This window comes from Carlito syrichta, unplaced genomic scaffold (genome assembly GCF_000164805.1).
Source record: "Carlito syrichta isolate Samal-C Ts95f unplaced genomic scaffold, Tarsius_syrichta-2.0.1 Scaffold305630, whole genome shotgun sequence".
Taxonomy (NCBI): Eukaryota; Metazoa; Chordata; class Mammalia; order Primates; family Tarsiidae; genus Carlito; species Carlito syrichta.
This window is the reverse complement of record NW_007249726.1, coordinates 115,607-130,010: the sequence shown is the minus strand read 5'-3', so window position 1 is coordinate 130,010 and position 14,404 is coordinate 115,607. Positions and strand designations below refer to the sequence as shown.

The 14,404-nt window shown below is 35.7% G+C and overlaps 1 protein-coding gene across 1 annotated transcript in view; it reads right to left on the bottom strand.

Moving 5' to 3' along the window:
• Positions 1 to 14,404, bottom strand: part of ADAM2 (ADAM metallopeptidase domain 2) — a 110,564-nt gene that overhangs the window by 54,322 nt on the left and 41,838 nt on the right. The window contains exons 8-10 of the mRNA XM_008061856.1: positions 4,198 to 4,269; positions 3,283 to 3,449; positions 2,235 to 2,316 (exon numbers count right to left, since the gene is read on the bottom strand). Of these exons, the coding sequence (XP_008060047.1) occupies positions 2,235 to 2,316; positions 3,283 to 3,449; positions 4,198 to 4,269 (321 nt within the window). The remainder of the gene's footprint in view (positions 1 to 2,234; positions 2,317 to 3,282; positions 3,450 to 4,197; positions 4,270 to 14,404) is intronic.

The window sequence follows — 14,404 nt, the reverse complement described above, 5'->3', positions numbered from 1 at the left end:
TTATTTAAAAAATTTTTCTTATATCTTTCCTATAATTTTTCTGATGTCTTCTGAGTCCTAATTCAGATTTTTTCCATTTTGATAATTTATATTTTATAAGTATCAATCCTATCTTTGACATAATTTATTATAATTATTATATTGTCCACACTTAATATTTCCAACTAGTCCTTTCCTATGTTATCTTACACTTTATTTTGTTTGAAGTTCCTGGTTTATAAATATCGGTACTTCTGCTTGAAGTGGTGTATTGCTTAGTGTGTTTTCTCCTGAGGAAAATTTCCTTCATCGTCTAAATAGCTCAGTCCATGAAAACAAATCTATATTTATATATCTACATATCTATATCTACATTTATGTCTATAACTCTATCTATATATATCTATATGTGAGGTCAACAGATAATATATCTGATAATATGCAGTGTAAAATCCTTGAGGCCAAGCCCTAACTTGTGTCAGTCTTTGCAAGTTTAACAACAGGTGAGCTGATAAGTTAAAGCCTCAGGGCAAACAGCTGCAGACATCCAAAATCATCTGCTATGCTAAGTGAAATAGAAAGACAAATGGTGTGAGATTTCAGTTATTTGTGGAATTTGAAAAAGTCAAACTCATACAAGCTGAGTGTAGAACTAGAGTTGCCAGAGGCTGGGGGGTAGGGATTGGGAAACTGTTCCTCAAAGTATTTAGACTTTCAGTTGTAAGAATAATAAGTCCTGGGGATCTAATGCATTGATATAACATCAATAATATGATGACTATGGTTAATAATACTCTATTGTTTATTTGAAATTGGATAAGAAAGCAGATTTTAAGAATCCTCAGCACCCCACCCACACACACACAAAGTTACTATGACTGGTGATGAATGTGTTAATTAATTTGATTGTGGTAATTGCAATAAAATTAATGCATAATCATAACATTGTACCTTTTGAATATATACAATGTTCGTCAGTTAAATATTTTAAAATAAAACAATTATATACTGATTGTTCTCACTTGCTTCTACTCAACCAAAAACTACCTGAGTTGTGGTTTCATATATCAACATTTAGGACAGAGCAATACCAGAAAGATACAGTCCCCAAATTGCAATTTACAGTCCTAGAGGATTAAGTAGAGAGGGTAGAGGGTATTTGACTATCAGAGCGAACTTCAACTATTTTCTTCAACATCTCACTCTTGTGGACACTGGCTACTGCTGATTTTTCCAGGGAATAAACAAGGCAAAGATTACCCAAAATAAGTATGGGGAATAAGAAAGAATACTAGAAAAGCTTTTCTCCAATTGCTTCTCCCATTGAAAAAGACCATTTTTGTCTGCCCTGGAGTCCACACTCCCCAGTAAACTCTGGCATTTCCTTTCTCTTGGAAGCTAGCCTGGCTCTAGAGAGAATAAGTTCTGCTTTCTTCATTAATCAGTGAAGACCTTGCTCTCTATGAGAGTCTGATGAGCTTTTAGTGTTGCACGTGGCAGTTTAAGTAAATCAACCAAATTCTAGCTTTTGATATTAGGTAAATTGCTTGCCAATATATATAAACTACATTTTCCAAACTTGTTCTATGAATACAAAATACATTTTTGGCTCCATTTAGTTTATTCAATTCTTTGTGTCTTCAATTAACTTTACTTGTTCACTTGAAACCACAGTCTCCTGTATTGTCTCTCAAACTCCAGCAGAATTATACAAATACACCAATTAAGACAAAAAGTTCAATTGTCAGAAAAATGATAATATTATGATACAGTGGCAAAAAACATCAGATTGTAATACACTAAAATTTTCTACTAAGGTAAGTAGTGTCAATTAGGGCACCCAGTTCTGTTATTCTTTACTTATGCTGTATGAATTTAAGGTGACTGATAGTTTCAAATGTTTTATTTTAACTTGGTTCATAATTAGGTTAGCTACATAATTTTTAAAATGTACAATATCTAAGTTTTAAATTAAAAATTAGGACTATGAAAAATTTATCAATGTTTTAAAATAACACTAAGTCACTACCTTAACTTCATAAAAAAGGATATCTTCAGCTCCTAAGAGAAAATTATAAAACTTTTATATGTAGTGAGTTCAGTGTTCTCACGTCTACAGCAGCAGGAAAAATAATTTTTAAAATAATGCAAATTTTAATATGCATTACATAAAACTAGGAAATCTTTAACTGCACATTAATCTACATAGCATTCTCTATATAAATTTTAGCCAAGCATATTAAACCTTACCATACCAGAACAACACCGCCTGCATAGTTCCTATCACACATCTTCCCTTGAAAGATTGCACCAACGTAGTTTGAATTTTCTCTGTAACTTAAATTAAAAATAAATAATAATTATATATTGTAAAGATAAGCACAATTAATACTGAATTAGTATGTCACATTTTAGTTTTGCCCGTTTATATTAAGCTCATCAATATTTCCTCCCAACACTACTGTAAGATAACACAGAATGTGACTAAATGTTCTTCTTTTGAAAACAATAAATTTTTTTTAAAAAATGTAACTGCACATGGATTTGTATAACATAATGGAGGTTCATTTTATGACATTTAAAAATCATCAAAATAAGAAAATTGCCCAAAATAAAATGATAAAAATAAATAAAACCCCTCAAAATTAGAAAGTTAAGGCAATGCAGTTATCAATGGGAAAAGTTAGACTAAAATCTCCTTTAATCAAACAAAATTATGAGAGAGAGGATAAAAAAGATTAACATTTAAAAATTATGTCTTTATAATTTTATTATATAATATGGTATATATAAATACTTATACACACACAAATCTGAACAAAGAGTCTATAAAATATAAAAAGAAGCTTATATACTAAAAGTCATAACACACACAAGGTGGCTATATTAAGTGACAGGTATTAAAATATACAATGATGTTTTCATTTATTTGTTTTCTTTTTTATTTTATAACAACAAATCATAAGAAAGGTAAATTACTATATTTATAGAATACAAATATGCTTTTTCAGATATTGTCAATATTTTATGCATAATTAGAGACACTTGGATTGTAGCATACACTCCACAGTAAGAAGAAATATGGTAGCAAATTTGAAAGAGTATTAACACTAAACCAGTAAATAAAGTCTAATATAAATACTGTGGTGTGAAAAATAATATTTACGTGGTGTATGTCAAGAAAAAAAAACAACAAAAGTTATTTTGTTTTTGTTTCCCTTCAGTCCTGTCACCTGTCAGAAATTGGGTCAAATTGGATACATTTTCTTCATATAAGCTTTCGTAATGCCCACATATGCTTACACAAATAAAAATGCCACATCATGAGGACGTAAAACAAGATAAGATCTCTTCCATTTTAAAAAATTGTGTAATAATTCATTAGCATCTCCAGTGGTTAGAATTTTATTTTCATCTATCCAATATTCCAAGGATGATAGAATGATTGTAATATTAAATGAAGTAAAAATCTAAAATAGAAAACAAAATATGTTCAGACATCACAGTTCAAATCGATTTGATATATATGTATGAAAATAAGCTGATTACAAATATTAAACAACTAAACTGTAAGTCTGGATTGAATCTTTTAAAGTATATTCATAGGTAATAAATGGTATTAGTAAGGCAAGTAATACTTGACATTTTAAAATGCTTGCACTGGATGAACTTAGTCTATAATACTGAGCGATCTTTCACAGAAACAAAGAGCTGAGTATCACATGTTCTCACTCAAAAGTGGACCTTGAACAATTACCATAATACTGTAAGAAAAGGATTGGCAGTAGTGGGAAACTGCTGGGAGTGGGGTGGGGAAGAGGGATTGGCAGTAGTGGGAATCTGCCTGGGGAAGAAGGGGCACACCTCACCAACAAGGGTACCTGCATAATGAACATTTGTATACCTAACACTGAATTGTACCCCACATCTTTAAAACAAAATAAAATAAATATTTAAAAAAGACAAATAAACAAAATGCTTACACTTAAGGAAGCTCCATGCTAAATGCTTTATTTAATTTAATTCTTACACTAACTTAACTAGGCATATACCTAATTAAGCTAAGGAATTATTAGTCCAACTTTACAGATAAGAAAACTGAAACTTAATTGTCCTTTGATCGTACGACATGTGTATTCAGGCAGCATTATATAAGCAGGTATGCAAATTGTTTTAGTAATACAAAAAGTAATAAAGTACTAAGAAGCAAGCACTTACAGCATTTGTCAATCCAATCAACTGGAATATTTTTTGAGTGACAGCAGCTGTTTCAGAACCCATGTGTTTATACTGTAAAATATAATTACATTTTAGATATAAATATACATTGCTTAATGTTAAATAATTGTTATTCTTTCATTTAAAATTCAATTTAGTGAAGTAAGAAATTGTTTAAATTGCTAACATATGAGGTATAAAATGACATTATTTTATTATTAAACAAGTTAGTGATACCTATTCTGTGTGAAAATTAAAAATATAAAAATAGGAAAGACTATAAACAAGGTATAATTTCACTAGGATTAAATTGACAACAGTAATTATTGAGAGAAAAAGTTAGATTTGAACAATAATATTTAAATGTGTCAACAGGAGACATACAACATTCTCAGAGCTACAAATCACGTAAAAGTCAAAGGACTGAAATGACATATACCATGTGGACATCAATAAGCTGAGATGTCTATTAGGAAGATATAAAAAGTATAAACATACATGCTTCTAAGAACAGAACCATATGCCACCCAAAATTTTTTAAAAATAAAAATTGAAGGGAAAAGTAGAAAATTCAGCAACAATGGTTAAAGATTTAAGTATACAACTTCCAATAACAGAATACCTGAAGAAAAAAATTAACACAGATATTGAAGACTAAAACAAAAACTATCGATCAGTAGCTGCAAAACAGCACAATATACATTCTTCTCAAGTGCTCACAGGATAAGAGCCAGAAAGAGAGCATATGAAAATAAAAATTCAGAATGTCCAAAACAATTTTGGTTAAGAACAAAGTTGGAGGACTCACACCTTACAATTTAAAAATTAACTATAAAGCTATCGTAATCAAGAAAAAGTGCTACTGGCAATAGCTTATTCTTATAGATAAATGAAATAGAATTGAGCATCCATAAATAAGTCAATTGATACTTAATGAAGAAGTCAAGAAAATGAAATAGACAAAGATTGATAAGATTTCAAAATGTAAAACTTTATGTTTCAAATGACACTGTCAACAAAATGAAAGGCAATCAGCAGAGTAGGTTAAAATATTTGTAAATCATATGTCTGATAAGGGTCTAATATCCAGAATATATAAGGAACACTTACCACTAAACTATAAAAGGCAACCCAATTAAAACCTGTGCAAAGCATGTGAATAGACATTTCTCCAAATAAGATATGCAAATGAATCATATGAAAATGCAAATATTCTCAACCTCCTTAAGCATTAGGGAAATTCAAACCAAAACCACAATGAAAAACCAATTTACATGCGTTAGAATCACTATGATATACAAGACACAAAACACCAAGTGTTGGGGAGGATGTGGAGAAATTGGTACTCATATGTGTTGGTAGAAATATAAAATGAAGCAACCACTTTTTTGAGAACAGTTTGTCAGTCCCTGAACATGTAAAACAGAGTTACCATATAATTCAACAGTTCTCATCTTTTACATCTATGGAATACAAGTAAAAGTATATGTCCACACAAAAACTTGTACATGTGGAAACTGTCGGGGGTGGAGAGGGGGGAGAGGCACACCTCATCAACAAGGGTACTTGAATAATGAACGTTTGTAAACCTAACCAAGAATTGCATCCTACATCTTTAAAATTAAATATTTTAAAAAACATGTACATAAATGTTTATGGCAGCATTATTCATAATGGCCAAAAAGTGAAAAAAAATGGAATGTTCATCAACAAATGAACAAGTAAACAAATTGTGCTATGGTGAGAGGATGTTTTACAATAAAAAGTAATGCAGTACTAATACATGCTATAATGTGTACAAACCTAAAAAGCATGGTAAATGAAAGGTAGAGTCATAAAATACTACTATTATATGATATTATTTACATACAATATCTAAAATAAAAAATTTCTATAATCAAAAAGTATATTAGTAGTTACATGTCCTGTAGAGTAGGAAAGTAAGGGGAAAAGAATTAGGACTAACTTCTAATAGGTACAAATTTCCCTTGTAAGATAATGAAAATGTTCTAAAATTAGGTTGTTGCCACTACTAGTTGTATAACTCTGTAAGTACACTAAAATTCGTGAAATTGTACACTTCAAATAGATGGACCAAACGAAAAGTATACACTATTTCAATAAAGCAGTTTAAAAACAGCAACAGAAATGAAACAGAACTCCCATCCAAATCATCTCCTCTTTTTGAGGAATTTGGTGACTACAAAAAAGGGCTTTGGGGGCAACCCCTTTGGATCCCCTTCCACTGTGGGAGCTTTTCTGTCCTCTTAATAAATCCTGCTTTCTCAAAAAAAAAAAAAAAAAAAAAATGGGGGGGGTGCTTTTGGACAGGAACCTATAGGACATTTCTCAAAAGAGAGAGATTAAATGTAATGTTTTAATTCCCCCAGTTAACACTCAAGGCATGTATTTAACTAGTTGTGCTTTGCCTCCCTGTCAAAACATAAAGATACAGATGCCTGGGTTTACCCAAAGAAAGACCACACAGAAATCTCCCTAGAATGAAGGTCCCATTTGAAAATCACCACCCATGTAAACAGTTTTCAATTTTTATTTTAATAATTCAGTGTTAGAATATAATTATAATGATTATAATTGTTTTAAAAAGATGGTAGGCCTTAAATGGAGTCAATGCTAAAGTTCCTTATCAGCAAAATAAAACCTAAGCAGTTTAATTAAAAATTCTGACCTTCCAAGAAATCAGGAAAGAGGTGAGAGCCAAGTTTCCAAACAGACAAGTTAAAAAAAAAAAAAAAAAGAACATTTTCTGAAACCAAGCAAAAGGGCCCAGTAAACCTGATGTGGCATGATAAAGATGTTCCCCCTGCTTCAATTCATACAAGAAAATTAATCTGATATTAACCAATCTGATTTTTGTACTATGTTATTTTCATGTTCCTGATAAATCTGCTTAGCAGAGCTTGTATGTATTGGATGCTGCCTGGGTCATGAATTGTGAATAAAAGCCAATTAGATCTTTTGAACTCAAATTGTTGAAACTTTGTTTTTGAAAGTCTGGCAATGAGAATGGGCTCTGAAGATTTCTGTCAAATCCCCATGACCCATGAGGGGTGCAGGTGAGGTGTCTGCTGACTCATTTAGGCTCCTATGTCTTCCTCACTGAACCAGGAAATTGTAAGTCACTTTTGAATTCAAGCTCTACTTTCTTTGTATTTGAGCTCCCAGATATGTTTGGCTTTCCAGTTCAAGATTCTTTTGCGCTGTGGCAAAGTGAGGAGATAATCAGAAGCTGGTTAGGCGGAAAGAGATGGAAAGTCTCTGTCTTAACACCTGCAAAAATGCCCCCCTGCACCACCATACTATATAACTGGTGACTGAAAATATGGTTAGTGTGGTTAAGAACATCCTGTCAACCCAGGATGGGCTGCTAAAAGGGACTTTTTGCTGCTTAAATACAGACACAATAGCTTAACTAAGTGTCCTAACTTGACCTTGTCTTATTTTGTCATTAACACAGCATTATCATTGAGGTTTTACCCCTCTGAGTGGGCTTTTCTCCAGTACTTATGGATAATATTCAAGATGAAGTAACTTTGGTCAAGGACCTGCATGCTCAATAGGAATTGGGACTCAGGAAGTATGGGACAGATGAAATATAAATGAGGACTTCCAGCAACATGGCAACGGGGCAGCATGGTCTGTGAGACCTTCTACGAAAGAGAACACTCATAAAGGCCCTAGCTCCCTCCCAAGGGATGCAGCTCCCATCTTCTGCAGCCTGCTCTTCACAGGGAGCTCAGCCGCCACTGCCACCACCATCACTACTCAGATATGATGGCAGTCTGGGCTGCTCCCGTAGTTGCGGATGCCGCTGCTGCTGTCATTGCCAGCCCATGCTTGAGGAGACCCACGACTTCAGACTGTGAAGCCCCTGCAAGCAGGATCTTCTGAGATCACTGACGTCCGGCTGCTGCTGCCACTGCCAATCCACTGCCACACCACACCCCTTCCCCAGGGGCAGGCCTGTGGAACCCCCCACACCACAGGGAAGTTGTTGCCATCTGTCATGGATCCATAACCAGCTCACTCCCCTCTGAACTGCAGTGGTGAGATAGCACCACCTGCTGGGGATCCAAGGTAACAACATCAAAACGAGAATGACAGAGGCTCTTCCCTCTTGACAAAGAGACAAAGGCAGATCTCAGTAATAGACTGGGCAGGGGGCCCATATCTGAACTGTTCTTCACAGAAGGCCAGGGGCAACTGACACTAACTGTGAACAAGTCTACCAGCCTGCAAAGACAGCTAGAAAACAGAGCTGAAAGGACATTGGACTTAAAGGAAAAGTCTCAGAGTATGTTTGGTTGGTTCAGTTAGTCTACTGACTTTAATCTGTCCCTTTTCCCTTTTTTTTTCTTTTTTCCTTTTTTCTTATTTCTCTGTAAACCCATCTTTATATAGAGGAATAGCACTCCAATAAGAAGGTTGGTCAGAGTGTAGGTTACCATCATTGAATGTTTTAGTTTTTTATATGGTTGTTGGTTCGTTTTTAGTTATGGCTATTGTTTTTCTTTATATTTGTTTCAGTCTTTGTGTCTCTTTTCACTTACCAGTCGGTAGACTCATCTGTTTTCCCTCTCACTCCTCTCTCTCCACCTCCCTCCTCCCTTCAGTGCCTGCTCTATTCTCCTCCCTCTGTTAACCTCATTTTGCTTTCAGGGAGTAACCCTACAACCCCACTGCATGGACAGACTCCAAGGCAGTGAGAAGTGGGTTTCAGACTATTCATACAGCTGCTGGCGGATACTGGGATCTACAGAGAGATTTTGAATCACAGCTCCCCCCTTAATTAAATCCCAAAACTACAAAAAGGACTGCCCTCAACCTACAGTCCACCTCCAGAACTGAACAAAGCAAGAGGAAATACATAAGGAAGAATAGGAGACTGAGCAAACAGAAGTAAAAGAAACCCCTCCACCCCTGAATAACAGAATTAAAGAAGATGGGGAAGTGGAGGGAAGGGAAAAGTAGGGAGGAAAAATCTGCACAAATGAAGAAAAACCAAAAGAAGAATACAGGGCTCACACAGACACCTGGGAGATCAGACACTGGAAAACAGACTTCAGAACACAAACAACGAAGAGTCCCCAGAATGACTGGTCACAAGCAACAAACCCAGACATCAAGACATTAATGGAGAGAATTTTAAAAATTGAGGAGAGACAAGAGGAAAATAAGAAGCAGCTGATGACAGAAATAATAGCAGTAAAGAATATTGTGATGGAAATAAATAACAAACTAATAAGCATGGAAAGCAGAATTGGTCAAGCAGAAGAAAGAATCTCAGAACCTGAAGACCAAAATACAGAACTAAACCAAACTGTCAAAAACATAGAAAAGAAGCTTAAAAAGACAGAACAAAATCTTCAGGAGATGAATGATTACTTCAAGAGACCCAATCTAAGAGTAATTGGCCTTCCTGAGGCAGAGAGAGAGTCAGAGGTCACACTGGAAAAAACATTTCATGAAATCATTCAAGAACACTTCCCTCATCTCATCAGTGATGTAAAAATTCAAGCACAAGAGATTCAGAGAACCCCTGCAAGACAACAAATAAGACCAACTCCCAGACACATAATAATTTGCCTAAACAAAGTAGCTATAAAAGAAAAAATCCCTGTAATCCCGCAACTTTGGGGAGCTGAGGTGAGTGGATTGCCTGAGCCCGCGGGTTCGAGACCCGTCTAGGCAGGTGAAACCTCATCTCTACAATAAATCAAAAAATTAGCCGGGCATGGTAGTGCATGCCTGCAATTCCGGCTACTCGGAAGGCAGAGGCAGAAGGATCTCCAGAGCCCAGCAGGTCGAGGCTGCGGTGGTCGGGAGTGGCCATGGCACTCCAGTCTGGATGACAGAGTGAGACTCCAACTCAAAAAAAAAAAAAGAAAAAAAAAAGAAAAAAATCCTAAAGGCAGCACAGAAAAAGGCCAGACTACCTACCAGGGAAGACCAATTAGAATAGCAGCAGATTTATCTACAGAAACCCTTCAGGATAGGGGAGCCTGGAGCCCTATCTTCAAAGTTCTAAAAGATAAACAATTTCAACCAAGAATAACCTACCCATCTAGGCCAAGCTTCGTTAATGAGGGAGAATTTAAATCTTTTCCAGATATCCAATCCCTAAGAACCTACGCCACCACCAGACCACCTCTACAAGAAACACTTAAGAAAGTACTGAACACAGGAGAAAAGGAAAAAAGAACAACAATATTCTTCACAAGAGTACAGGCAAAAGATTAAAAACACACATGAACCAACTACAAAACCAAAAGAAACACAACAAACAAACAGGTACAACAACTCTGCAAGAACCTTATGACAGGGATCAACTCTTGCATTTCAAAAATTAGCCTAAATGTGAATGGACTAAATGCACCACTGAAAAGATATAGAACGGCAAAATGGATAAAATATCACCAGGCAACAACCTATTACCTTCAAGAGACTCACCTCACTAGAAAGGACACTCACAGACTCAAAGTAAGTGGATAGGAAACAAACTTTCAGGAGAACGGAACACAAAAGAAAGGAGGAGTCGCGATCTTAATTTCAGACAAAATACCCTTCAAGCTATTAAAACTTAAAAAAGATACAGAAGGTCACTACATAATGATAAAAGGTTCAATTCATAAACAAGAAATATCCATCTTAAACACATATGCACCCAACATAGGAGCGCCAACTTTCATAAAGCAGCTTCTACATAAACTCAAAAAAGATATCAACTCTAACACCATCATAGCTAGGGACTTCAATACCCTACTCACAACCCTAGACAGATCATCAGGATAAAAAATCAGCAAGGAGATCCGGAACCTCAATGTGACTCTTGGCCAAATGGACTTAATTGATACCTACAGAACACTCCATCCAACGACCACAGAATATACATTCTACTCATCACTGCATGGAACGTACTCTAAGATCAATCACATACTTGGCCATAAATCAAGCATAAGCAAATTTAAAAGGGCCAGAATTTTACCATGCACCTTCTCAGACCACAGCGGAATAAAAATAAACATTTACCCCAACAAGTTCCCCCAAAATCCACAAAGACATGGACACTAAACAGCATGATGCTAAACAACTCCTGGGTCAACAATGAAATCAAAACAGAGATTAAAAGATACCTGGAAACAAATGAAAACGAAGAGACATCGTACCAAAATCTCTGGGATGCCATGAAAGCTGTAGTAAGAGGAGAATTCATATCCCTACAAACGCACGTGAAGAAAATGGAAGGATCATAAATTAACAGCCTAATAAGTCACCTAAGGAAGCTGGAAAAGCAAGACCACCAAAACCCTAATTTCAGCAGAATACTCCAGATTACCAAAATAAAAGTCCAAATTCAGGACATAGAAGACAAAAAGATAATACAAAAAATCAATGAAACAAAAAGCTGGCTCTTCGAAAGAATAAACAAGATCGATGGTCCCTTAGCTAGACTGACCAAGAAAAAAAAACGAGGAAAAAACCAAATAAGCACAATCAGAAACACAAAAGATGAAGTCACATCTGATCCTGAAGAAATACAAAAGATCATTAGAGACTACTATGTACACTTGTATGGAAACAAACTTGAAAACTATATGAAATGGAGGATTTTCTGACATCACACAACCTGCCTAGGTTGAAACAAGAAGAAATTGAGACCTTAAATAGACCAATAATAATCAAGGAAATCGACTACATAATAAGAAAACTACCTACAAAAAAAAGCCCTGGACCAGATGGCTTTCCAGCAGAATTCTACAAGACATTTAAGGAGGAGCTGATACCAATCCTACTGAAGGTATTCCAGGCAATTGACAAAGATGAAACTCTCCCCAAATGATTTTACGAAGCTAACATCACATTGATACCCAAGCCAGGCAAAGACCCAACAAAGAAAGAGAACTACAGGCCAATATCTTTGATGAACATAGATGCTAAAATTCTCAACAAGATCCTAGCAAACCGGATTCAGCAATACATCTCAAAAATCATCCATCATGACCAAGTAGGCTTCATTCCTGGGATGCAAGGCTGGTTCAACATTTGTAAAACCATAAATGTAATTAAATACATCAACAGATGTCAAAACAAAAACCACATGACTATATCATTAGATGCAGAAAAAGCTTTTGACAAAATCCAGCACCCCTTCTTGATAAAAACCCTCGAACATCTAGGCATATGCGGAACATACCTCAAAATAGTAAAAGCCATCTACAAGAAATCCACAGCCAGCATACTCCTAAGTGGACAAAACTTGGAACCATTTCCCCTGAAAACTGGAACAAGAAAAGGATGCCCACTCTCACCCCTCCTGTTCAATATAGTACTGGAAGTCCTGGCTAGAGCCATCAGAGAAGAGAAGGCAATCAGGGTATCCAAATAGGAAAAGAGGAAGTTAAGTTATCTGTGTTTGCAGATGACATGATTATGTACCTTGAAAACCCTAGAGAATCTGTCAAAAACCTCCTTACACTGATAAAAGACTTTGGCAAAGTCTCAGGATATAAAATAAATGTGCAAAAGAAAATTGCATTTCTTTACACCAATAATATATAAACAGAAACCCAAATAAAAAGCACAATTCCATTCACAATAGCCACCAAAAGAATGAAATACCTTGGCATCTTCCTAACCAGAAACGTGAAAGACCTTTACAGTGAAAACTACAAAACACTGCTCAAAGAAATCAAAGATGACATAAACAAGTGGAAAAATATCCCATGCTCGTGGATTGGAAGAATCAACATTGTGAAGATGTCCATCCTACCTAAGGCAGTCTACAGATATAATGCAATACCCATCAAATTACCAGCAACCTTCTTCTCAGACCTAGAAAAAAACAATACAGGAATTCATATGGAAACACAAACGACCAAGAATAGCCACAACAATCCTCAGCAAAAAAAAAAAAAAGCAGGTGATATCACATTACCAGACATAAAACTTTACTATAAAGCTATAATCATCAAAACAGCTTGGTATTGGTACAAGAACAGGCATATAGATCAAGGAATAGAATTGAGATTACAGAAGCAAAACCTCAATTCCTCAACCAACTCATCTTCAACAAAGCCTCCACCACCTACCACTGGGGAGAGGAGAACCTATTCAGTAAATGGTGCTGGGAAAACTGGCTGACCACATGCAGAAGACTCAGACAAGACCCCTATCTATCCCCATACACAAAAATTAACTCTAAATGGATTAGAGACCCAAATATAAAACCTCAAACCATAAGAACCTTAGAAAATGCAGGACATACCCTTATGGAAATTGGAACTGGCATCCAATTCCTGAGAAAAATCCGCAACCCACAGGCCATAAGAGATAAGACAGACAAATGGGACCTCATTAAACTGACAAGCTTCTGCAAAGCCAAAGAAACATCCAGAGAGCAGGGAGACAGCCCATAGATGGAAAAAGTATTTGCCAACTCCACGTCCAACAAAGACTTAACATCTTGGATCTACAAGGAACTCAAATGTGCTGAAAAGAAAAATACAAACAACCCCATTATAAAGTGGGCAAAAGATATGAACAGACACTTTTCAAAGGAAGACTACTAAGCAGCCAACAGACACATGAAGAAATGTTCAACCTCACTAATCATCAAGGAGATGCAAATCAAAACCACACTGAGATACCACCTGACTCCAGTCAGAATGGCCATCATCAATAACTCAAAAAATAACAGTTGCTGGAAAGGGTGTGGTGAAAAGGGAACACATCTACACTGTTGGTGGGAGTGCAAACTAATGCAACCTCTGTGGAAAGCAGTGTGGCGATTCCTAAAAGCTCTAAATGTCAACCTCCCATATGACCCTGCAATCCTCCTACGGGGAATATACCCTGAAGAACTCAAATCACTCTATCAAAAAGATACCTGCACATGAATGTTTATTGCAGCATTGTTCACAATAGCAAGAACCTGGAAGCAACCATGCTGTCCATCAAAAGAGGACTGGATTAAAAAATGTGGTACATATACACGATGGATTACTATGCAGCCATAAAAAAGAACAAAATCGTGAATTCTGCACAACCTGGATGGAACTAGAGTCTATAATACTGAGTGATGTCTCACAGAAACAAAGATCTGAGTATCACATGTTCTCACTCATATTGGACCTTGAACATCTACCATAATACTATAAAAAAAGGACTGACAGTGATGGGAAACTAT